At 41.9% G+C, this 26,999-nt stretch overlaps 1 protein-coding gene across 3 annotated transcripts in view; it reads right to left on the bottom strand.

Annotated features, from left to right (window-relative positions):
- PTPRG (protein tyrosine phosphatase, receptor type G) overlaps nt 1–26,999 on the bottom strand; it is a 775,368-nt gene that overhangs the window by 17,938 nt on the left and 730,431 nt on the right. For all 3 annotated transcript variants that reach the window (XM_027522433.1, XM_027522432.1, XM_027522435.1), the window contains 12 exons: nt 22,873–22,969; nt 16,206–16,288; nt 15,884–16,018; nt 14,489–14,623; nt 12,183–12,355; nt 10,042–10,177; nt 9,411–9,557; nt 7,463–7,556; nt 6,494–6,570; nt 5,873–6,001; nt 1,829–1,975; nt 728–870 (listed from right to left, as the gene is read on the bottom strand). In XM_027522433.1, the coding sequence (XP_027378234.1) occupies nt 728–870; nt 1,829–1,975; nt 5,873–6,001; nt 6,494–6,570; nt 7,463–7,556; nt 9,411–9,557; nt 10,042–10,177; nt 12,183–12,355; nt 14,489–14,623; nt 15,884–16,018; nt 16,206–16,288; nt 22,873–22,969 (1,496 nt within the window). The remainder of the gene's footprint in view (nt 1–727; nt 871–1,828; nt 1,976–5,872; nt 6,002–6,493; nt 6,571–7,462; nt 7,557–9,410; nt 9,558–10,041; nt 10,178–12,182; nt 12,356–14,488; nt 14,624–15,883; nt 16,019–16,205; nt 16,289–22,872; nt 22,970–26,999) is intronic.

Raw genomic sequence — 26,999 nt, 5'->3', positions numbered from 1 at the left:
GGAAGCTACCTACCTTGGAACTTGGGGCAGAGGCTTGTGAGATTTGAAACCATCTGCCACCATCTGGCAGGTCAAGTCCCATCTATGAAGTCTGACTCCAGATATTCATACACCATTAGGTATATCTAGGACCCTGTCCCCTCATTAAAGTGAGAGTACGCTGGGTCTGAACTCCATTCAGACACTTAGCAGCTTTGAGCTAGAAGCAAATCATGCTTTACCTTTAAACCTCCAGAGACGGTAACCTTCAAAACACATGGTAAACTATAAGTATTATTAAGAGTTAACTTTTTGATTACTAATCAACTAAACATATTTTAAAAGGTTTTCTACCTAGTGTTTGTTGAAAATCAGTGTAAGGATTTAAAGATAGTATAAACTATGACATGTAAATTAATATAAATGTAAACATGTAAATTATTGTCTAGTTTGTATTACTGAAACAGAAAACCTAGGAAAGCATGCAGATATATTGTGGTAGGCTAATATATAGTACTATCTAGAAAGATGAACCTATACTCCAGGAGAACCTGAAGCCTTTGACAAACTAAAATGCACATTTTACACAGGTACACACTAGAAACCGCACGTTCCCGGTAGAAACCACAACTTATGCACATTAGAAATATCCTGGAATTGTCGCACGCAGAGAGAGGGCTTGTGAAGTCTCTCTTTCCTCCCTCCTCCTATCACAGTGCAACAGGAAGATGAAAAAAACGGTACATACTCATCATGGACGATGGTGGGGCCATCCCTTGTCAGGGCCTCTTCCTTGATGACGTTGATAAGCTCAAAAGTACTGCTGATGGGGGCATCCGGGTTGGGCCATTTGGGACACTGGAAATGTCGAACTTCGAGGACATAGTCATCCTGCAAGCAGCATGACATGAGTCACAGGTCATTCTTCACTTCATCCTGTCTATAGTCTTAACAACTAGAACTTGCTCCTGGGGAAGTACATAGTATAGACAACTGAAAAATGTCATGATTGCTAGGAGACCCAAACCGCTCTGAGGAGGAAAGTACTGGGGAGGTCCGCCTGACAGGTAGCAAACGAGCTTGGTGGTGTGGTAGTGTAGTCGCTACACTTGTGTCCGAATCCTATCTGACGCCATGAACCTCTGTCCAGGCTCCTCTGTCCATGGGAGTCTCCAGGCAAGAATACTGGAGTGGGTTGCCATTTCCTTCTCCAGGGGAGCTTCCTGTCCCAGTGATTGAACCTGTGTCTCCTGAACTGCAGGCAGATTCTTTACTGCTAGGCCACCAGAGAAGCAACAAATGAGGTTATCATAGTGAAACAGAATCCTGTTCAGGCAAACATTTTAAGGGACAACAAACTATAAGAGACTTTATATCCTATTCTATCTATAAAAATAAAAACAAGGAAGGGGAAAGGACATCAGTATTTAATTTACTAAATAAGATAACTCCCCTCTTAACCACTCCATAGGAGGATAGTTAATTACTCATCAAAATGTTGTGTATTTTTTTTAATGTATAGTCTTAATATCACCTCTGCAACATATTATATTGTAAGGCTTACATTTCTGATGGCAAACTAACTACAGAGCTCTAGTATATTGTTCTTACAATCAGGTCAACAAGCCTATTTGTATGCATGCTTAATCAGAGGAACGGCTACATTTCATCCTTCCACCTGGAAAAAGCAAATACTTGAAGGAAGCAAAAAAGGAAGTGTGCACATTTAAAATTAGGTCATAAGACGCCCGCCCGGGCCTGTCCTCAGGGTGGCAGATTACTTCATTGTGACTTAGAATCACCCAGGACCCAGACACAGCTGTTACCAAGGGCCTGAGGTTAGGGTTACCTGTGTAGCTTCAAGGATGAAGTCATGGATGATAATTTGCTCTTCATTAGAGAGGCACAGTCTGTCTTTGCTGATAAGGGTGACGGTAAAGGCCTCACAGTTCATGGATTCTTCTCGACTGGGCCAGTACACAAACTCATCTTCAGCCTACAGGCACCAAAGGAAAAAAAAAATTCTTCTGCAGGGCTGTCAACCATTTGTTCTTCAATTTTCTTACCAATTTCTTATGTTTGCAATTTCCCATAATTCCCAGATCATCTTTTAAGTTTGGTTCATAGAATTATTGATATACTCATATTGCATCATGCTGAGGTCAGTGGTTATTATATTTTATTGTAAAACACAATCACTATTTTTTGGCATCTCTCATCTATGTTACTCTAACAACCAAAAAGGCTCCTTCTGTAGGGGATGTCTAACCCCTAGCTGAGAAATGCTGGGTAATGGTAAGTGTGAGAATAAAAAAGGAGATATGATCTCCTATCAATTTTATTATTTCACAGTGGCTTAATGCAATTAAGATATGCTAATTGTTGTTCTATGGATTATGTTATTAAGAGTTCTACAGTTGACTAGCATTTTCCAAAAGACTTTTTGTAAACATTATCTTATGTACTTTTCTTAATACACTAGTGAGGGAAGGAGGTTTTTATCTTCCGTCTTTGTAGATGAAAACACCAAGGCTCAGACAGGTCCATAAATAAGCATGCTAGCTGTAAGTATAAGGTGCTTTGTAAAAGGGCAGTTAAGCTGTCAATGTTAAGACTTCAAGTCTTTCAGTCTTGAATCAGGCAAGCTTTAAATGTTTGTCTATTTTAAGATTAAAGATAAATATTCAGTAACAGAAACTACAGTACATAAAATAGATAAGCAATAACAATTTACAGCTCAGGGAGCAATATTCAAATATCTTATAATAACCTGTAATGGAAAAGAATCAGAAAAAATAACTGAATCACTTAGCTTTACATCTGAAACTAATACAATATTCAGGCTTGATACTTGAATTCTTTCCCTGAAAACTATGAACAAAGATAACTGTTGCCTAGGTTGGAGACTGAGAAATACAATCATCATGGTGAGCCTCGTCTCCTTTTTCTCATCAGTTCAAATGGCAAATTACAGTTTGCTTGTAATATATAGATTTCTATGGGCATTTTCCTGAAAAAGCCTAGACACTATACTAGTTAAGTCAGAAATAATTCTGAATAATGTTCAAAGCAAGGTTTTGTTTAATCTTACATTGTTGCATTAGAAATGAGCCAACAGTCCAATAAGACTTATCACCCTTTCAAGTTTCAATATAGCTTATTGCCAAGTACATTTTTATTTTTAAAGCTCAGCATAAGGGGAAACAGATTAGCAATCGGGTTTAGTCTATACAAAAGAAGTCTGTAACTGTCTTGGATTTTAATACACTGTGCCCTAGGATATGGAATTAGGACCCTTTTAACGGATATTCTGGTGGATCAGCGGTAAAAGAAGACACTTGCAATGCAGGAGACGTGGGTTTGATCCCTGCGTCAGGAAGATCCCCTGGAGAAGGGAATGGCAACCCACTCCAGTGTTCTTGCCTGGGAAATCCCATGCACAGAGGAGGCTGGCGGGCTACAGTCTGTAGGGTTACAAAGTCAGACACCACTAAGCAACTAAAACAACAATGACATAATGATGAACAAGGCCTCTAAATTTGACCAAATACACAGATTAAGCATAGGACTGGATATGACCCTGAATAATCTGACTAAGCCTTAATTTCCATATCGGAAAAGTGGGAATAATAAAACTATATACCCCAAATAACTATTATGATGATAATATGAATTAGAAATTCTCTAATTGGCCTAACAACTGCCAAAAGGAGTTAGTAATGGCAATCCACTCGGGTCTTCTTGCCTGGAGAACCCCATGGACAGAGTAGCCTGGTGGGCTACAGTCCACGGGGTCACAAACCCCACAACCGAGCAACTAACAAAATGGTGGAAGAAAGGCAGAAAAATAGTTTTGAACACAAAACAGTAAACTAGGGAATAAAGGCTCAACTTGACAGACTATTACAAAGAAACAATGCTCCTGACTTCAGTAGGACCTCTGGTCTCACGGGTATTTTGCTTATGGATAAGGCACAGATGCCTTGGCCACAGTGACTTCTGGGCCATCCACAGAATCATGGTCTTGTAAAGTTACAGTAGTGATAAATGACAAAGCAAACAAAAAATGCAGAGACATTATCGTGTCCGGCTCCTTGAGACCCATGGGCTGTAGCCCACCAGGCTCCTCTGTCCATGGCATTCTCCAGGCAAGAATACTGGAGTGGGTTGCCATTTGGATCTTCCCGACCCAGGGATTGAACCCAGGTCTTTTGCATTGCAGGCAGATTCTTTATCGACTCAGCCAGGAGGAAAGCCCTTAGAAAACACTACATTTGACTTTCCACCTCTGAGCTATGAGCACGGACATGCAGGATTCCAGCATCGCCTCCGTGGGCCGGAGAGAGACCCGGAAGCGACAGGCCTGGGCCTGAAGCCTCGCTGTCGGCACAGCAGACTCACTGGATCCAGGCTCCCACTCGCCTGCCCATGCAAATGAGCTTGTGGGCAGAACCGCTTTCAGTGGCTGTCCTCTGTTCAGTGAGGATAACAAAACACTGACTCATCCAACAAATGCACGTTTTAACAACCCTAAATGCCTCCAATTTCCATATGCCAAACAGAATAGACCCCTATTGCCAGCTAATTTGAAAATTTACACTCCAGTTTTTAGCTTAAGATTCTCAACTCTGTTGCCATTCTATCACACAGAAGCAGTCTTGGTATTCTGAAGCTGGAGCAGAAAGCGACAAAGTGAAGTTCCTACTGACTGGGCACACAGTCAAACGCATGTCATCAAGACTAGGGGTTCAGTCACATGCTGTTCTTTGCTGATTAAAAAACTCACTACTCTTGACACTCAAGGAAGCAGATCGTTTTTGTTTTTGTTTTTACTGTGTGCTTCCATGTCCTCATAGTAACTTCTGAAGACCCAACTGATTGAAAACTTCAGGCAACGGGAGTGCAGCGGTAACACTCAAACTTGTTTTCATAAACGTGCCCACCCTTCTCCTCTAGGGTCTTAGAGACCTCAATTGTTGTTTAGTTGCTAAGTCGTGTCTGACTCTGTGTGACCCCCTGGACTGTAGCCCGCCAGGCTCTTTTGTGCATGGGATTTCCCAGGCAAGAACACTGGAGTGGGTTGCCATTTCCTTCTCCAGGGGAGCTTCCCAACCCAGGTCTCCTGCACTGGCAGGTGGATTCTTTACCTCTGATCCACCGGGAAGTCTGGAGACCTCAATAGGGAAGGACTAAAGGGAGGAGAAAGAATTAGTAGCTTAGTCGAGGTCTTTAAAAAGCACTAATTTCCAACAAAAAAGTCTCTCCTTTTCTCCTTCCTTCCCTGTAACAGATCTGGCTTGCCTATGGAATGGGGGAGTAAATGATGATACATTATTAGTACTTTTGATACTGATTTTTTTTTTTTTTGGCTGGGAAACATTTCTATGATGTGGGGTTGGACATATACAATAACAAAATAAGGCAAGTGACTCAAATCATGGCTGTAATTATTTGTATATGCCCCTTGGCAAACTAGTTCCCTCAGTTTTCTGAGCTCCTAAAGGAGGTGAAGAGAGTACCTATGTCAGCAAGTTGTAGAAATGATTTAATGAGCTAATACATGTGAAAACAAGCTCATATAATCAATACATGTTGACTACTGTTACTATTCATTTGTTTTTCAACAGTGACAGGTAGCAACTAAGAGATCAGGGTCAGTTCATACACTAGTGAGGTTGGAGACAGAACTTTTTTCCAAAACCTTCTGTCACCTACTGTGTACAGTAGCGTTGAGGGGTTCTACCACCAGGAATCAGAAATCAAGGATTGGAGCAGACCTATGAAATGAGCAGTCTGCATTCCCTCCCCAGCGCGTGCAGACCAGCGCGTGCAAGGTCATGAATGCGCGTGGCCTCACGGGCCCAGGAATGCAGAATAGGTGCGCCTCACTCACCAAGCTCTGGTTGTCCGGCAGCATGACGATGATCTGCGCGTTGTGATCCCAAATCATCCTCCAGAAGTCCTTGGTGGTGTGCGGCAGAGGGTGCTGGGTTATAATAAACTCATTGCTCCTGTAATAGCCCTTTAGTTAGGAAGATGAAAAACCAGCGATTATGAGCGTCTTATTCTAACTCCACAGTAGTTAAACACATTCATGAAATAAGACCAGCATGGTGCTAACCTCACTGAAACAATCCAAAGAGGCTCTCAGTGCACTTGGCTAATTTTTAGATGTACTTCTGCTAACACGTAGAGACAGTTTTCTCTCCATGTCCTATTCACTTCTCATTCCCCCTGCTGTTTTTACTTAACAGTAATTTCAACATGTATTCCAAGACTAGATGGGTGAAATCAATAAGAAGATCACTTCCTTAACAAGCTTGTTTCTTAAGCATTTTTGTGTCCTCATGGATTAGGTATTCTTTGTTAAAGGTTTCCAGATACAGAAATCCCTCAAATTTTGATATTACACATCAATAAAGTATTTGAATAATCAAAGCCGCATAGGTGGTGTCTGCTCTTTAGCACCATTCAGTGTAATCGGCTTCACTTATAACTAACTGTTGACTCTCACCATGATATAAGAAGCATTAATGTAGTCCGTTCCTTTCATTCCAGGCAACGGTGCAAGACCCACTCGAGCACGTTCAGCTATGACAAAAAAAACCAAACACATTTGCCTTGGTTACCCACACACCATCAACAGTACCTTCTCAGAGTTACCCGATGAGCCATAGAGTCCCTTGGCTCCTGTTTCTTTTTAAGATTTACCTATGTTGTTAACCAAGCTAAAGCATTATCAGCTAAGACTGAATGTAAAAGGGCACTTTACACGTCCATCTGCATGTGCCCAGAGGGACGCAGGCATTATGGAAATAACATACAACTGTGGGAGACACTGTCTCAGCAGGTCACGAAGAAGCTAGAGACAAAAGAGGAGTTGAGGTCACTGTTGACCCTGGTCTGATGTTCCTACAATTAGACCAACATACTGCACTCTGCTCTTCCTCATGCCCTGACCTCTCTCTCTATCTTTCTGTTCAGGAAGCACTTAGAAAATCTTGGCCTTTTTCAATCAAGAGAATCTCTCCACCGATTCCCTATGTCTGTTTCTACAGCATACACACAATATCCTCTGCTGAGTCCCAAGTTACTTACATGATGGTCACCACCTATCAAGTGTCTTGGTCTCAGTTGACAGGATAATTTAATAATTGTAGTTCCAGTTGGACAGATTAAACCAGGACTCTCTATTTTCAGAGAGCATTCACGCCACAGTGACAATGACTTTACCTTTCTTTTTAGGGTTTTATGCTAAGACATGGTAGAAATAGCCTAACTCTTCAATCTCGAGGTGAACTTGAAGCTAGATTTCCTGTCCCATAGACACAGCAACTTCCTGGTGCAGACAGCTGCCCCTCCCATCTGTCCTATTTGTCCTAAGTATAACTTTCCCCCGTGGTGGTGGTTGCCTCTTTACCTAACACACAAAATCTCAAGAAAAGAAAAACACAGTCAAGTTGAACTGATGTTAAGATCTTACATGGCACGACTGAAGAGTTTCGGTTCTTTTCTTTGTTGCACTCTTTCTGAGCACTGAAGCATTCCACATATTTTGCATTGCACTGTGTGACCAGCTGAAAGAAAGGCAACATTTTCGTCTTCATTCAAAGGACTATATTTGTGCATGTGTTAACTTCCTGTGGCAAACATTTTTCTGTATGTACATAAACATCAAATCATACCTTGTGTCCCCTAAACTCAGAATTCTATCTCAATAAAGCTTGGAAAGACAACAGAACAAAAACAAAGCTATAACTAATAGCACCTGCTTGATGATCTGGCAAAAATGCCAATTATGAGATAACTGATGGCTTTTGAACGCTTCTGCACCCTAAGAACACTTTGTGTCTCACTGGTGGCACTTTTCACAACTGTCTCGGTGGACTGCGTCTTGTTTTACTTACTTTTAGGCCTTAGGTTTCTTGACGGCAGGCTCTATGTAAGCAGTATTTATTGAATAATATGGATTTACTGAATGAATTCTTTGGATTTATTGAATTACTGTGGATTTTCCCATACACTCTCTACTAGAGTGTCTGGGAACGGTCTCCTGCTCTACCTGCTTTACAGCTACACTGTCCAGGGCCCTGGAGGCAGCCTGAGTTTCTGTTTCTTGTGTTTTCTTTCTACGTAAGTTCTACACCTGTAAAAGAACAAACAACCCAGTCTCCTTTGATGAATTTTTTAAAACAAGGTATAAACAAATGTTTCAGGAACAAACGGCAGAATTTTAAAAATACTGGTACTCAACACTGCTATATTTAAAATGGATAACCAACAAGGAGGTACTGTAGAGCACAGGGAACTCTGCTCAGTGCTATGTGGCAGCCTGGACGGGAGGGGAGTTTGGGGGAGAATGGATACATGTCTACATATGGCTGAGTCACTTTGCTGTCCACCTTAAACTATCACATTGTTAACTGGCTATGCCCTAATAAAAAATCATTTTTTTAACAAAATAAATATTAATTTTTAAAGAATTCATTTTCAACATTCAAAATAAGACACTATGTCCTCACTATTAATTAACTGAATGATTTTTAGAGTGGGTAGGACATTATAAAAGGAGACCTGGAAATATCAAGTTGTTATGACTGAACCTGGTGAAATTAATCTATTTTTCATTTCATATCACTTGTTATCATTTGCTTGACAGTCTCATTTCTTCAGCTGAGATTCAAAGGAAGGTTTCAGTGTCTATGGAAAGTTTTACCGTGAAAATGAAAACTGCAGTGATTCATCTCATTCTTTTTATCTTGACACAAAATAAGAAATAGAACAATGTGCAAAAAAGACAGATTTTTAAAGTCTAATGAGAGACTGCTAAATAGGAGGCATTCAGTACTTTTGAGATAGCTAAACTGCTCTGACCTTAATTACTTTAATAGTTGTTGTAGTCTCTCTTTTCACCTAATTTCACTCAATTCCATATAACCCTAACTGTCTTCACACCTTGTGCCCCTATCAAAGAGAAAAAAACCCCATTTAGGAAAAATTAACCTTTTCTCTAGTTTTGTTTAGTAAGTCTTTTTTAGTTTCTAAATCATCTACTGGGATAGTCTTTCAAAGAGCTCAGCTTTTAAGATAATGTCAACAAATAGCTGTTCTTCATAAGGGTAAGATAAATTAGGTCAGAAAATTTTTGATTGGAACAACAACATATTATGTCACTGTGGCCAGGGGCATGTGTTTATGTTCAAATAAAGTTGTAAACTGTACAGAAGAAAATATAGCACGGCACTGTCTCCTCAGACACCTACAGACAAGTCGCAGCTTCATTTTCCCATGTACTACATCTCAGGAGTACACAAAGTAATCCATCTCAGTCTAAACATTCATGCAAAAAACACATGACCCCTAAACTTGAGACTTGAGACATTTCTTTACCTCCTTGCTTTTTGCCCAAAGAAATGTATTGAAACCAGTACCTTGAACTGTTTTTCCAGTCGTGTCTTGCCTCCTACTCCTGGTATGAGGATGCTATTAACGTAACTGTGCAGCTGACTGGAAGACACTTCAGTCTCCTTTCCAAGAATGGCTTCCAACAAGGCATCGTGGATGAAAATATACTGCTCCTACAAGGCAGAGGACATGACGGTCACCGAGGTGAGCTGTGACGGGACACCACCTGTTTCCTGCAGGAAATCTGCCTTCAAGGAGCTCCTCGCCTGGCAGGGAGCTCTCCGTGAATTCCCTCAGTACTCACTTCCTAATCCGCCAGAAGCGGCCTGAGGGCAGGGACTGCGTTGATGTCGGTTCTGTACTCCACACCACGCTCCGAACATGCAACGGGGAAACGCGTGTTCACCGGAGGGCTTTAGAACCATCCCCTCAGGCCAGACAATGTTTAACTCCCAGAGCAACGAATACACAGCGCTGGGTACAGTGTCCCAGCTTCATTTCACATCCACACAGAAGTGGGGAACAACCGGATATCCTCGTCAGGACACCTTCCAATCCAAACCCCTGTAGATCTCTCCCAGCCGTGTCTGCTGCCGCTCCTTCACCCTTCCGTTCCAGCGCACGGAGACCCCACGGGGCCGCGCAGTCTCTCCTCACCTCAGTCTGGACGAGGTAGTTGCGCTGAGTCCTGATATGCTTCAGGAACCCCAGGACGTTGACTGTGCTTTTGTCTTTTATCTGCTGCAGCATGCTGTCAATGACGATGTAGGTGCCTGTCCGGCCCACACCGGCGCTGGAAGAAAGGCAGACCTCACCTAGCACACCTGCTGCTCGACCCTGGCACAGACCGCGGAAACCATCCTCCGCCTCTCTAAGGCCCTGAGAAATAACCCTGCTGTTCGGGGGACCCGGCGCAGGTTACGATGAATGGAGAGCGTCCACAAACGACAAGAGGATCCTTCCTCCCTCTTGAGTCTTGATGAGGAGGGAAGGCTACCTTCATACCTTGCCTGAAAATAGAGACTATGTATACTTAAATAAAATATATATAAGCTACACACGAGCTTTCTTGGCCCTCCTTGTAGCTCGAGCAAAAGGATCTAAGTCCATGATGCCAGGGAGCCCAAGGCATCCCTCCTGGCAGCCGCGTGCCCACACCAGACGCACTCCCGCGGAGGCATCACCCGGCTCTCCCGCTCCCCCAGCGATCCTGGGGGAGCCCATCGTCCTTTCAACACACCCACTTTCTGCCCACCAGACTCCCCAGTGGGCTCAGTACTGGAAAGTTCCTGTTGAAAAGGATACTTTCCTTCCATAATCCAGAGGTGGGCTAGGAAGAGCCCACCTGGAAAAGCCGGCCTCTTTAATCCCACATCCTCTTATTTCAGAAAAATAGGGAGACCTGAGTTCTGCCGTACTGAACAACAAACTTCTTTTGGGCAGAATCTCTGCTCCCATGCCCCTAGCAGGTTCCCCGTCTGACACAACTCTGCTGAGACACGAGCTCTCTGGTAGACTCTCTCTTCTGTTTTAGTGATTGTAAATGGATTAGCAAAGATGGAGAGTTCCCGTGGCACTCTAAACAGAAGACAGGATCCAACTCCCGCTGCTCTGTGGGTGCTTATTAGGGGAGCCGCCCCAAAGAAGTGCCAAGGAAGCTGTGCAGCCATGTAACACACATCACAGAGGCAGCAACATCTGTCTGAACGCCCAAGCCAAGCAATCCAGGATGGCTCAGGAAACTCAAACAGGGGCTCTGTATCAACCTAGAGGGGCGGGATGGGGCAGCAGATGGGAGGGAGGTTCAAAAGGGAGGGGATATATGTATACCTATGGCTGACTCATGTTGAGGTTTGACAGAAAACAAATTTCTGCAAAGCAATTATCCTTCAATAAATAAAAAAATACACTAAAAGCATTTTTAAACAATCAGCTGAGGTTGATTTCCAGGTGGCTCAGCGTAAAGAATCTGCCTGCCAATGAAGGAGACACAAGAGACATGGTTCGATCCCAGGGTCGGGGAGATTCCCCTGGAGAAGGAAATGGCAACCCACTCTAGTATTCTTGCTTGAGAAACCCCACCGGCAGAGGAGCCTGGAGGGTATGGGGTCGTAGAGTTGGACACAACTGAGCATTAATGTTACTATTTACTAAGGTTGTTTAAGGTACTTTAGAAGGTAAAACAGGCTTTTTATGTGCTTTACAAAGGTCTTTTATTTGAGCTTATAGTACCTATAAGCTCAAAGCCTTTCACCCAGAAAATAAATACTATTCTTTGGAGAAACCCTACAGAAAAGCCATATTCAAAAACTCAAAAGCTCCTCAATGCTCTGTGGTGACCTAAATGGAAAGGAAATCCAAAAAACAGGGGATATATGTATACATATAGCTGATTCACTTTGCTGTACAGCAAAAACTAACACACACTCTAAAGCAACTATACTTCAATAAAAATTAAAAACCAAAAAAAAAAAGCCTCAAAGTTTCTAGTGTGGGAAGTTCTAAACTTGTGTTTAAGTTTTTTATATATTAGGAGCTACCAACAATTGCCTTATAAAATAACGCTGGATTTTATCAATAATGAGATGGTGTTATAAAAACTGGAGACTCATCCTCTAAGAGTTCATTCTGTTTTACCCTCACAAGCAGCAGCTGCTTTCTTACTGTTAGAGGACTATAGTGACCTCCTGTAACCCTCACAAGTCTCAGTGGTCCCAGTCTGGGGCGGAAGACTCTAGTTTGGTGTCAGAGCAGCGGCAGGCCCGCAGCCCCTGCCTCCCCAGTTGGGCGGTCCTCACCTGCAGTGCACCAGCACAGGCCCCATCTCCGGCGTGCGGGCTGCCGAGGACCTCCTCACGAAGGTCAGCACTGGGAGGGCGTACTCCGGGACCCCCATGTCGGGCCACTGTGTGTAGTGGTACTGGATCACCACACGTTCATTCTGCCGCCCCTTGGGATTTCCCTTCTGCCCCTAAGAGAAAGGCAAGAAAGCATGTCTTTAAGCCAACAGTGGGCATTCTAGATGAAGATGATGTAAGGATGGCACGAATCCCAACCTCTGTTCTCATTTTGCCCTAACTGCTGATATCCTCTCTGAGGTCCTCTCAGGCCACAAATGAGGACATGACCCAGCTGGATGAGAAGGCTCAGATACCTCATAGAAGAGAATATGGTTTCATTCTGCACCAAGAATGAATGTTTCATATTTCATTTTTCTGGATCTGCTATCCAAAGAGCTCAGTAATTTGCCTACAAGATTTCTATTTCCTAGGTGCTTCCCTAATGGCTCAGCAGTAAAGAATCCACCTGCCAGTCCAGGAGACGCGAGGTTCTATCTCTGGGTCAGGAAGATCCCCTGGAGAAGGGAATGGCAACCCACTCCAGTATTCTTGCCTGGGAAATGCCATGGATAGAGGAGCCTGGCGGGCTGCAGTCCATGGGGTCGCAGAGTCTGACACAACTTAGCAACTAAACAACAACTTCCATTTCCTGACTTCCTGCCCCAGCTCCTCTGACTCTGTGCCAGGACTCCCATTCCTTCTCCACTGTCCAGGCTGATGCAGGCACATGCTTGCAACCTCCAGGAAGTGTGGGGAAGATCCTTCTCAACGTCCAGAGTCCAAGGCAACAGTCAATTTATCTGTCCCTTTCAAAATGAATTTTTGAGAGTTGTTTTCCTTTAAGTGGCTGAACTTTTTACATTTCAACCACTTTGGTTGACAATCTTCTTCAAACAGATCAGTTTCTGTGATGTGTTCTTTATTATTATTATTATTACCAATACTTGTAAAATTTAAAAATGTTTTTGATGATTCAGGGTCATGAATCCATCGACATTGAACACTGTAGGGTGCTTGGCCCTGTGCTACAGGGCTTGGATGTCCTTGATTATCAATTCCCCAGTTACCTCTCCTTTTCCTTTTTCTTCCCCATTTTCAGTTCCTACTGTCAGTGTGCAAAACACCAGACATTCCTATTTGACATCCTCCTCTGACTTAAGGCATTTCTAAAAGAAGAGTAAGTGGGCCACATTTAAATACCTGAGGTGTTTCCATGCCTAATGGACATTATACTTCATGACTATAAACTGGTTATTGGTTAGCTTGAACCAACTAACAGCTCTGGTGTAGAGAACATAGATAAAGACAGTGCTACTGATCTTTATGTATAATACTTCTGCCATTCTTGGGAAGAAAAATACACATGGAAAGGACTGTTAACCCTGGACCATGAATGGGCTTCAGAGCCACTGAAATGGTATACAAAAACCTGAGTAAATGTGAATTCTTCTGGGGCAAGAGGCAGACAGTTTTATCGCATTCCCAAAGATGTCCAAGCCTAGAAAAAGAAATGAACCATTGCTACCAACAGCTGCCTACCTCAGCCTCTGCAGAGTAAGTAACACTCCACGCTGTCCTAATGAGCATCTGTCCTGAGCTCCTAGGACTACCAGAGTGATCTATGAGTCTCAATGGGACAGTGGATTTTCAACAAGAGGAACTGAGAAAACTTAAAAGTGGCATTTCCACAAGGGTGATTCTCAGGATGGCAAGAGTTCTTTAGTGTTAAATCACATTAGGAAACACGACAGAGTTACATCGGTTTCCTTACTCTGGCACTCCGGGTACTTGTTTTCCTTGTAAATTTTTAAGGGGGAATTCAGGCTCATGTAGCATTCATTTTCCACACTGAATCACAGAATTTGAGTTTTGCAAATGTGTCCTTGGGACACACTTTGGGAAACACTGCTTTAAAGCTGTCAGACAATTAGATTTAAAAAGCTAAATTACCAAACAGATGCTGCCATATTTGCTGGTTACCAAAACCTCAGAGGACCTTTTGTCCCTCCCCCACTCCAAATGAAGCCTCCTTCATGAAGAGATTAAAGAACTCAGTCAGGCCAGTTAAATTCTATTATGTGCTTTGCCAATATCTTTCACACCATACATTGATGTCAATCAAGAGAGTTGTGAAAAAACGTTTCAAAAATACTTTTTAAAAAAAAAAAACCAAGTTGGTTATGAGAGTTGGCCTTGGTCGCACAGTGATTTTCATACTAGTTTAAAAAGAGACGCCCTGGCAGCCCACCCAACCCCTTCAATACCTTTTTCACTTTTGTATTTCTGACTGAGAAACGACGAACAGTGTAGCAGGCATGTACTTTTGTGCTCTTCAGGGTGACAATAATGTTTCCATACTCCTCACTGTTCTCGGTGGGCCAATACTGATCACATTTTCGCTGCAAAAAAGATAAATAAAAACAGTTGTAAATTATAACTACAATCGATACCACAATGCCACTGTTGGTAATACCACAATGCCACTGCGGTTTCAAATAGCACTGTTGAAACACAGGTACTCTCACCATGTGGCTGACTAAGTCAGGAATGAATGGGCTGCAGTCCTCGCAGGCAGCTGCAACCCCTGCAGAGGTTAATCTTGGGACACGTGTGGGCTAGATCATTTGAGGACTGGGCCTAGTATTTGTGACCATTCTGCATCTCACGATGTACTTTAAAGAGGGTCTAGGAAAAGTCCTGTATATTTGACCCATACGAAATGTGGGTAGGTTACCAAGGAAGATTAAGTATCATTTGGGAGGTTGGCCTGCATTCACAGGTAAAAGAAAAGTCCCTTGCGGGACTTCCCTGGTGGTCCAGTGGTTAGCACTCTGCACTTGCAATGCAGGGGGTGCAGGTCGGATCCCTCACTGGGGAACTAAGATCCGATATGCCATACCATATGTGGCTAAATACAGGAAGCAGGGAAAAAGGGAAAGTCTCTTGTAACTGTGAGAGCCTTTGTGTTAAAAACTGGTCACCAATTTTGACTCCACGAAGGGAGGCAGTAGTGATTCTGAGTAAGGGACTAGAGCCTGGGATCTTATTCTATTCATTCCATTAATTAATTCATATCTAATGTAAGTTCAAAATCCGATAACGTTAAACTATGACTCACAGTCTTTAAAAAAGATTCTCTTAGAGACGGTCGAGGTGTTTAAGCAGTCTTTACTCCCCTGGATTTGAACTACTAGTATTTCCTCGACTATATGCTGCGTTTCTTCCACCGTCCCTACTTTTGTCTTTCTTCCCACTGTACTTAGAATGTCCTTCCTTCTCTTTTCACATCTGTGTGACTCTTCTGCCTTCTCTTTCATTGCTTAAATCTCACCTCAAACATTAGCTCTTTAAAAAGTTATCTGTACTATAGAATATGTCCATGCATTTTGCAGCATCCTCCTAATTAATACCTTATTCATCTTTTTTAAAAAGACTTTTATAAACGTATTGTTAATCTATTTGAGAAAGGCAGATTAACACCTAAAGATACCCTGTTCACCTTGATCATCATGTTTAACCCCCTCTGGAAAGTGCCCACTTTCCTGGCATGGTGGACTCTTCTCATTTCTCTAATCTTCTGGCCTTATCAAGTTTCTGCCCTACAGCAGACACTCCACAAGTAATTTTTTGAGTGAAGGTACATGAGTAAAAGTTCTTACTCTTCCTTTTTCCACAAGGTTCGTAATCATGACAATGATTCCAGTGTTTTGTTCCCAAATCATCCTCCAGAAATCTTCAAACGTGGACTTTAACGGTCCCTGGGTGGCGATGTAGGCTTTCGCTTTGTTGTAACCCTTCAAAGATGACACAGCACAGTGAGATGAAGGCAGTACCACAGCCCGGTTAATAATTCAAGCACCTTCCATACTGAATAGGCTGTGTTTGTCATGAAAGCTCTGTGCAGTACGAAAACACATTCAACCGTCTCAGCAGCATGCTTCATTTATCAGAAACAGGTTTAGGAAAACATTTCTGACTTACATCGACATAGTTTGCATTAATGTAGTCGCTGTGCTTAGAGTCTTTTCCTGGTAAAGGTCTTAACTTCACCCTACTGTGATCATCTATAGAGGGTAAGAAAGAAAAAAAAGCAAAAACAAAATGTATGATTCAAAAACTAGCAGCATTCTGAAGCACACAACAAAGCAAAGAGGCAACGTGGCATCTTCCAGAGGGCCCTGGGAAAGCTTTTGGCAGAAGAACAACTACAACATCAAAGCTACAGCATTGGGACCCCTCTGCATATCACGGGGACACTCCCACTGCATGCTCTGATCTGTGAGTGCTGATATGCAAGAAATGCAAATAGTGGTCCTTATTAGTTCATGTAAAATGATTCAAGATGCAACCCTCTGAAATTCCCTTATCCTACATTTTAAAACAAGTTTCCAAGATCTTTGATTACCTATGTTCCATCCCCTCTCCACTGATACAGATATAAAAAGGTGATTATTATATCAAGTCCAAAACATCAACTTTTAGGAGATGCCACTCAGCTGGACTCCCCACCACCCCAGCAGACCCTGAGTAACTGAGGGAACTGGAGCTTGCTTCTCAGAGTAAATTCAACGCAGGCATCTGAAGTCCGTGATCAGATTCAAGACCCACTTAACCTTTGCCTATGAACAAAAGGTGAGTGCTGATATGTGCCTCTGGTTGTCCAACAGAAGGAGCTTGCATTTATAAGGTAACAAACAGAAGAAAGCTGAGGTCATACTTTTTTTTCCCCCCTCTAGCTAGAAAGAGAATGGGCAAAAGCTGATTTACATTTCTATTTATAATCATGATCATAAAAGGCTAGTTCGAAAAGAAGTCCAATGAGTGGATTAGCATGGACATTACTGACCTCAGACTACTTCATGCACTTCTGGAAAGCCCTCCACATTCTTGAACTCTGAACTGCTTTTGTGCTGAGAAATGCACAGACTGCAGTGAATCTAAACAGGGGCTGCCTGTTGAATCTAAACAGGGGCCCCACGTGAAAATATTCTCTTAAGGCATCTGGATTCAAACTCTTTGTAGCATTATATTGTTATCTCACAGACAGACAAATAAGAACACATACTCAAGTTGCATTCTTCATAGTCAAAAAGGTCAAAGACTGGCTAAAAAAGATAAATACTGGAGGTGGCAGACATGTCTGCTTTGAAAGTTGTCATGGTTCCACGAGAAAAGGCTCTTCCTATATTGTGCATCCAGCACCTTCATGGACTAATTCTACTTGTTCCATGACACTTCCACGCTATTCTCTGCTATATGAAAGCGTTAATATAGGGGAAGACCAAAGTGATGGCTGATGTGCCCAGAACCTGACCAAGGAGCCGAGATAGTACCAAAACCTAACTCTCTGAACTTGTGAAAATAAAACACCCGATTTGAATTTGTGAACATTATACCTCAAGTAAACTTCTGAAAGTACAAACACATCTAACCAGAAATAGTGGTTTTCTGGCAAAACAGGATGACCCTTGAGCACGTCACACAGAGTTGCTCTGACTTCCTCTTTGCCACATACTTTTAGCTAAGGCAGTGAGGTCACTAGAAGTAGACGCTGCCATGGTGGAGAGAGTGATGTGGACAGATGTGAGGCATATATGTGCATATATCTCTGCCTGACTGCTGTGGTCAGAAATGAGGTCTGTACATGGACAGTTCTTCACAATCTCAGGGAGGTGAGCCTTGATTGAGCTGGTCAACCAACGCTGCCCGAGTCAATCCATCCAGAGACTGGTGAGAAAAGAAAAGTTCGACTCTTCTTCCTTGTTCTCTTTTTCTCCTTCTCTCAGATAACTGAAACAAATACTCTTATTTAAGAAATGACTTTTAGTTCTTTTAAAACTTTTTCTAGAAGTAAAACTACACTCACATATGACATGAGGTTGTACATAGAAACCCTAAGGTCATATAAGACAAGTCCACAGCTAACATCATACTCAAAGATGAAAAGCTGAAAGTTTTCCCTCTAAGATTGGGAACAAGACAAGGATGTCCATTCTTGCCATTTTTATTTGTCATGGTACTGGAAGTCCTAGCCAGAGCATTTAGGCCAGAAAAAGAAATGAAAAACATCCAAACTGAAAGGAAGAAGTAAAACTGTCACCATTTGCAGATGACATGGCATTATAATTAGAAAACCGTGACCGACTCCATGAAAAAAACTGTTAGAACTAATACATGAATTTAGTCAAGTTGCAACATACACAATCAACATACAGAAATCTACTGAATTTCTATACACTAAGAATGAATTATCAGAAAGACAAATTCAGAAAATGGTCCCTTTTATTATTGTCTCAAAAAGAAGAAAATACCTAGGAATAAACTTATCTAAGGAGGTGAAAGACCTGTATGTTGAAGACTGTAAAACACTGAAAAAGAAACTGAAGACATGAATAAATGGAAAGATATGCTATGCTCATGGATGGACTGGAAATCAATCTACAGATTCAGTGCAATCCCTATCAAAATTCCAATGCTACTTTCCACAGAGATAGAACAAACAATCCTAAAATGTGTATGGAACCATAAAAGAACTCAAACAGCCAAAGCAATCTTGAGAAAGAAGGACAAGGCTGGAGGCATCATACCCCTGGTTTCAAATTATATTATAAAGCTATAATAATTTGAAAAGTACTAGCATAAAGACAGACACATATATCAATGAAACAGACGAGAGTCCAGAAATAAACCCACACATATACAGTCAATTTATTTGTGACAAACAAGCCAAGAACACACGATGGGGAAAGTCTCTTCAATAAGTGGGGCTGGGAAAAATGGGCAATCATATGCAAAGAATGAAACTAGATTACTATATTACAGCATACATAAAAATTAAGTCAAAATGGATTGAAACTGAATTTAAGGTCTGAAATCATGAAACTCCTGGGAGAAAACAGAGAAAAAAGCTCCATGACGTAGGTCTTGGCAGTGATTTTTTTTCAGTCTGACACCAAAAGCAAAAATAAACATGTGGGACCACATCAAACTAAAAAGCTTCTGTATGGCAAAAGAAAGCATCAACAGAAGAAAAAGGCAGCTTTACTGAATGGGAGAAAGTACTTGTAAATCATATATCGGATAAGGGGATGATAAGCAAAATATAAAAAGAACGCATACAAATCAACAGCTAGCAAAACCAGCAATCAATTAAACCATGGGCAGAGGACCTAAATACACATGTTCCCAAAGCAGATCTATAGCTGGCCAATGGGCACATGAAAAGGAGCTCAACCACCACCAATCTTCAGGGAAATGTGCATCTCACACCTGTTAGAATGGCTATGACCAAAAAGACAAGAAATGTGTTAAACAACTGTTAGAACTAATAAATAAGTTCAGTCCAGTTGGTAAGATACAAGGTCAGCATACAAAAATCAATCACACTTCTATCCACAGTCTGAAAACACCAAGGAAACAATTCCACGCAAAAGAATAATATACTTAGAAATATATTTAACAAAAGCTTAATACTTGTAGCATACAGATTATAAGACATTGCTGAAAGAAATAAAAGATGTCCTACGTAAATGGAGAGATGTCCTATCTTCATAAATTGGCAGACCTAATTCTGTTAATATGGCAGTGTTCCCCGTATCAGTCTACAGAATGAACATAATCTGTATTAAAATTCCAGCTACACTTTTTGTAGTAATAGGGAGATCCAGATTCATATGAAAAACAAAGGATCCAAAATAGCCAAAAGAATCTTGACAAAGAAGGCCAAAGTTGAAGGAGTCACAGTTTCCAAATTCAAAACTTATTACAAAGCCATGGTCAGTCAGTGACCGAGACAGTATGACACTGCCATAAAGACAGACATACAGATCAGCAGAAAAGAAATCGAAGTATGGAATAAACCCTCACGCTTATGGTCAGCTGATTTTCTGTGGAGTGCTTAAGACAATTCATTATGGAGAGAAAGAAGAAACTTTTTAAAAAATGGTGCTGAGACAACTGGATATTAACATACAGAAGAATGAAGCTGGACCCCTACCTCACACTGTATACAAAAATTAATGCAAACAGGTCAAAGGCCTAAATGTAAGAGCTAAGACCAGAAGATACTGACAAAAAAAAAAAAAAAAAAAAGGTATATATTTACGATCTTGGATTAGGCACTGGTTCATTACATATGACAAGAGCACAGGAAACAAACAACAAAAAAAAAAAAACTGGGTTTCACCAAAGTTTTAAAAGTTGGTACCTCAAAGGACATTATCGAGGAAGTGAAAAGATGACATGGCGAATGTAAGAAAATATTTGCAAATGATATATATATTTGTATCTATAATGTATAAAGAATTCAACAATAGAAAGACGAGTAAACAAATATAAAAACGAGCAAAGGATCTAAATAGACATTTCTCTAAAAAAGGCAGAAAGGTGGCCAACAGACACATGAAAAAATGTTCAACATCACTAATCACTGGGAAATGCCAATCAAAACCGCAACTACAGTGACATATCACTTCAAGCTCATCACCATGGCTATTATCAGAAAAAAACCAAAGTAACGCATGTTGGCAAGGATGTGGAAACACTAGAACCTGCATATACTGCTGCTGAGAATGTAAAATGGCGCAGCCACTTTGGTAAACAGTTGGGCAGCTCCTCAAAATATTAAACATAAAGTTACCATATGTCCTAGGTATTCTATTCCTAAGTATATACCCCAGGGAACTGAAAATAGATGTCTATATAGAACCTTATACACAAATGCTCATAGCAGCATTATTAATGACAGAAAGTAGAAACAACTCAAATGTCCACTGAGAAATGAATAAACATGGTATATCTATACCGTGAAGTATTATTCAGGCATAAAAGCAACGCCCTGTGTACCTTTTAACAACATCATGCGGAGTAGAAGCGTCCAGACACAAAGGGCACGTACAGAATGATTCCATTTAGATGAAATATTCAGAATAGGCAAACACACAGAGAAAGAAAGTAGCTACGTGGCTTTTAGGGACTTTGGAGCAGGAGGAATTAGAAGTGACTGCTCATGGATAAGGGGTTTCATGTTGAGGTGATTAAAATATTCTAAAATTAGACAGTGGTGATGGTTGTACAACTCTTTGACTATACTAAAAACCACTGAAATTAAATTTAAAATCAAATTATCTTGAAAATGGGTGAATTGTGTATGTTATATAAATTATATCTCACTGCAGATGACACCACCCTTATGGCAGAAGGTAAAGAGGAACTAAAAAGCCTCTTGATGAAAGTGAAAGAGGAGAGTGAAAAAGTTGGCTTAAAGATCAACATTCAGAAAACTACGATCATGGCATCCGGTCCCATCACTTCATGGGAAATAGATGGGGAAACAGTGGAAACAGTGTCAGATTTTATTTTGGGGGGCTCCAAAATCACTGCAGATGGTGATTGCAGCCATGAAATTAAAAGACGCTTACTTCTTGGAAGGAAAGTTATGTCCAACCTAGATAGAATATTGAAAAGCAGAGACATTACTTTGCCAACAAAGATTCGTCTAGTCAAGGCTATGGTTTTTCCAGTGGTCATGTATGGATGTGAGAGTTGGAACTGTGAAGAAAGCTGAGCGCCGAAGGATTGATGCTTTTCAAACTGTGGTGTTGGAGAAGACTCTTGAGAGTCCCTTGGACTGCAAGGAGATCCAACCAGTCCATCCTAAAGGAGATCAGTCCTGGGTGTTCACTGGAAGGACTGATGCTAAAGCTGAAACTCCAGTACTTTGGCCACCTCATGTGAAGAGTTTTGGGGGCAGGGGAAGAAGGGGACGACAGAGGATGAGATGGTTGGATGGCATCACCTACTCGATGGATATGGGTTTCAGTGAACTCTGGGAGTTGGTGATGGACAGGGAGGCCTGGCGTGCTGTGATTCATGGGGTTGCAAAGAGTTGGACACGACTGAGCAACTGAACTGAAAGTATTATTAAAAATCTGTCTACAGTGGTGTGTAACTTTAAACACACTATTACATGAAACTGTATGTACATTAACCATAAACATCTGTGCTCCTGCTCTCAATATCGAAGTGTGTATTTTCAGCCAGTGAGTCAAGTCTCGGTGTCTGTGAAAAGTGGCCTTCCAGCCACAGAAGTGGCCTGTCCTCCTAGCAGCCTTGAGGCTCTGTAAGAAGAACTCTTATTTATTTGCTCCTAAACTTCCAGGGTACTCATGGCCCTGGAAATGTTTTGGACAGGACTAAACACGTAGGCCACAAGGAATGAAATAAACCAATTACCTAATCTTTGGAAAGACTGCTCTGAAATTCAGCTTCCTCGATTCAGCTCTCAGTATTTCCATTTGCATTAAAAAGCTTGGCTCTCATGGGTTAAAAACAATGTTAGGCTAGCCACGTGACATTAAACTTTGGTTCCCAACACTGGATATGAAATCACTTCATGTAAAAACAGTAAAGCTCAGAACATTTCCTTCGATCGCCTGATTATGACAACAGAGATCTGGCAGCTTCATGAAACACTAAGGGGGCAGAGGATGTCCCCACTTCTTCTTACATATTGTTGAAGAAGATGGGCCAACTTGCACGTGTAATGCCCTCTTGGCATCCTGATTCCAACTGCTTGCATTTCAGCTCATACCCAGCAGGAAGATTTCATTTCCTTGCAGTTGAAGATAGTTTAAAGTTTATTACTCACATGCTAAAATATTGATGTATCTGTTTTTGTGCTTGTTATCTGGATGATTGGAATGTTCTGCAGTGATGTTCATATCAGCCGTGCAGCGCTGGACTTCCTAGAGAAGGAAATATACAGGGAGGTTACCAAGATTTTTAGACATGCTTTTGGACACTGAACAACAGCCAAAAGAAAGCAACTATAGACATCCAAAAGCCCAGAGCCTTTACTCACTCCCCAGTCACTGGCCACCATCACCTCCCCAAACTCAACTTCAGAAATGAATACTAACGTATTCATAACAGATGTATGAAGGATGAAAACAAAATAAAAGGGTTTCATTCTTTACTAATTCATCCACCATCCATTTTATTCCAGATCTGACCTAGGCATGGGGATTACAGAAATAGTGTCTCTTTTTGAATATGTTGCAGTCAAACGGGTGAGAAAAACATATAAAAACATGATGATAGTCAAATGTGATTAGTAGAAGAGAGGCCTGAAGAAATGGATAGGAACACAGAAGGTTTAGATGGGAGAGAATTCACCTGGGTCTTAAAAAGATGAACAGGAATATTCTAGAAGAATAATCTCCAGCATGATGTGCAATATGCTTATATTATGGTCCTCACAGCCTTGTTTTATGACAGACTACCAAGTGACTGTCCTCAGCCCTGAAATGACAGTGTGTGTGCGCGAAGTTGCCTCAGTCGTATCTGACTCTTTGTGACCCCATGGATTGTAGCCCACCAGGCTCCTCTGTCTGTGGGATTCTCCATGCCAAGAATACTGGAAAGGGTTGCCATGCTCTCCTCCAGGGAATCTTTCTGACCCATGGATCGAATCCACGTCTCTTATGTCTCTGGCACTGGCAAGCAGGTTCTTTATCACCAGTGATACCTGGGAAGCCCTGAAATGACACTAATAGAACCTAAAAACTGTCATATCTGACTTACCCCATATATGGCTCTGATGCACTAATTTTTAACTCTGATTTTACTTACATGATCCTTCTTTAGATAAACAGCCATGGGAGAAGCAACTCTCCTCTTCTATTACCTTTGCCATGGATAGAAACATCATCCATTAGCCTAATAAAAGATTGCTAAAAAAGCCAAATTTTTCTACACCATATGCTTCAAATCCCAAGAAACCACGGGTGCTAACTAATAAAGGAAGTCATTTGCAGTGCACAGCTGCGACAAAGAGCAGGGCAAAGTGACGTGAGGGGATCAGGAAAAGCCTTTCACATGTGACAGATGTAACCGAGTTTACTTGCTGCGTGGCAAGTACAGATGATGTCCACAGCATGCTCATCATGCACAATGAAGAACAATGAAATCTATAAGGAACCAGTCGTCTTTTATATTCACCAAGTACTTAGGAGGGGCTCACCATGATCAAAGAGCTAAGGCAAAAAACAACAGGTCACTAAATATTCGGAACCATACTCACAGACACCTGATTCCTGGAGGATGTACAGGCACTTTTTCAGAATTGGGAGGCGTTCCCGGGGGAAGGAAGAATGAGAAAGAACAAAAGGAAGAAAAAGAAGGGGCTTCCCAGGTGGCTCCATGGTAAAGAATCTGCCTGCCAATGCAGGAGACATGGCTTTGATCCCTGGTCTGGGAGGATCCCACGTGCCACGGAGCAACTAAGCCCGTGCACACACCTACCGGGCTCTCGAGCCCAGGAGCCACACCGAGAGAAGCCAGAGCACTGCAACGAAGAGGAGCCCTGGCTCCTCACAACTGCAGCATGAAGACCTAGCACAGCCAAAAATACACACACAAAATTATGTATTAAAAAAAAAAGGGGAGAGAGAGAAGGAAGGAAGGAAAGAAAGAAGAGAGAGAGAAAGAAAGAAAAGCCATATCCATTAGTTCAACACATCTCTCTGGAGAAAGTGTGCATTTCATGAGAGTGCATTATCTTTTTTTACTTTTACTAAATGTGATAAACTCTGATACCTGCTGTTCTATCTAAAATGGTTTATAACCTACAGTTTGGTGAATGCTGGTTTAAAAGGCCTGAAGGCTGCCTTTGGCTGTTTTCTCTAAAATAGACATAAAATGTGAGCGTAATTTAATGAGTCTGCTGTTTTAACATCTCTAGGAACAGGAGCAATGCTAGCCGTACTTAGAATATCTGCCATTCATGATTGCCTTGAAAGCCCAAAGTGTACTCTTCTGAATAGTTTCAGGGGCAGAAAACCTTTGAAAATGGATTTGTATTCTGGAAGACATTAATTCAGCCTGTACACAAATCTGTGAAATAAGCTGACATGCTTTGGTTCCTGGGTTCTGAAGGTCAAACCTTTGGCATGTACCTCTTCTGGGCTGAGCTGTTCAGACATCCTGTGCTGAGATTTCAGCTTTGAGTACTTTAGTTGGAGATTTGCCTTATTGATATTTTTTTTCCCCATTGTGTGACTCTGACCACACTCACTGGACTGAGGTGGGGCCTCTATTACAGTCTAATGCAATTGGCTGAGCCTGTGTGGGAGCAGCTGTCTGTACTGTTTAAAGCGGCCATTCAATATGGCCAATCAAACTCCGGGCTATCTAAAACCCTTAGTCTGATCTGTCGCCTCTATTTCACTTTTCCAATTATGTGAATGACAGAAAACAAGGAATGGTCATAAATAATGCTAAATCTGATTTTACGAGAACCCAAGGGGTTGGCCTACGGCCTTCTGATTTTGTCTTGTGGATAATAATGTCATCTGTAATTCCTTGCAGTACCGCCTGGTTCATTTAGATGCTGATAATATCATCTGATCCTGGAGTGCTTTTTCTCCAGCTGAACTGGCATTTCAAAGTTAATGTGATTTTAATAGGTGTTAAGACCCTTTGAAGTGACACTGGCCAACAGACTGTGTATAGTACAGTTACTTAGTCAGTACCCAAATAAAAAGTTTAAGATTTAAGCTTGTTTGCACTTTCCTGTCTCTATAACAGAGCCGGAATTCTCAAAATGAATACTATGCGAATGACCAGGACACACCACCACCAAGAAGAGCCAACTGAAAACAAGGGATCTACAACAAAGCCTAACTTAAAAAAAATGAACCAAAAGAGAAAAAAAGAAAAATACAAGTTGACAGATAGAGAGTTCTTCAGAGATTATACGGGCTGCTTCACCTCGTGCCTGGAGCTGTGGATGGAGAAGGCTGTCCAAAGGCACATGCTGACCTCCTGTCCTCCCATTCAGAAGCTTAATTGGAAAAAAAGAAAAAAAAGCCGAAACAGATCTAGAAATCTTTCAGGTTACTCAGCTTCACAATGAAGCAAGCTGAGAAGGAAATACTTTGGACCTGGTGACCAAGGGTTAGGCCAAGCGTGTGTAACAGCCTTAGTGTCTGAGCTCAGGCCGCCCCCATCTACGTTCAGGGGCCTGTCCTGCACGAGAATAAGTCAGGACCACAGCACAGTGCTTGCTGAGTGTCGGACAGGGAGCTGGCCCTCATCAGGTACCAGTCACACCCTCTGCCAGCCTCTCCTCCCCTCTGCTCAGGCGACCACTACGGCCACACTGGTTTTCTTCAAAGGCTGCTTACCTATGTTCTTCTCTTGCTCAGACACCTCTTAGAGAGATTCCAAACCCCCAAGTCGCTTTCAGGGCCCCACCTATGTACCTCTTCCTTTCCAACACCGGACAGTTTTAACTCTGTGCCCTTTGAACAGCCTGTACAATCTCCTGCTCTCTGTTTCACAGCAATTTTCCTTACCCAGGATAGCCTGTGTTCCTCTTCATCCCCCTCTAAATCCGTATGTTTTTATCCCAAGTGTCTGCCTTACCCTCCAGAAAATCAACCTAACTCTGAAGAAACTATCCCAGTGTCTGTCATCCTACAGCTGGTCTATAAAACAGAATTATTTTTTCCTGTACAACTTGGCTAACACACTTTTTTCCTCACTCTTCATAAGAGCCTCAACGTAAAAACCTCAGCTTCATCACCTATGATTTCTTTCACGATAAGGGTTTACAAAGTTTTCCTTTGGGTCATATAAGACCCACCCCAGCATTCTGTCACTGAGGCTCAGGAAACTGCCAACCTGCAGGCAGCCTTCTTTCTGCAGTTTTCCGCCTCCGTCAGGAACTCCCTCGTATGTGTCATCAGCAACAACGGAACTCTGCATCTTACA

Source organism: Bos indicus x Bos taurus, chromosome 22 (assembly GCF_003369695.1).
Source record: "Bos indicus x Bos taurus breed Angus x Brahman F1 hybrid chromosome 22, Bos_hybrid_MaternalHap_v2.0, whole genome shotgun sequence".
Classification (NCBI taxonomy): Eukaryota; Metazoa; Chordata; class Mammalia; order Artiodactyla; family Bovidae; genus Bos; species Bos indicus x Bos taurus.
This window is presented reverse-complemented; position numbering and strand designations above follow the sequence as displayed.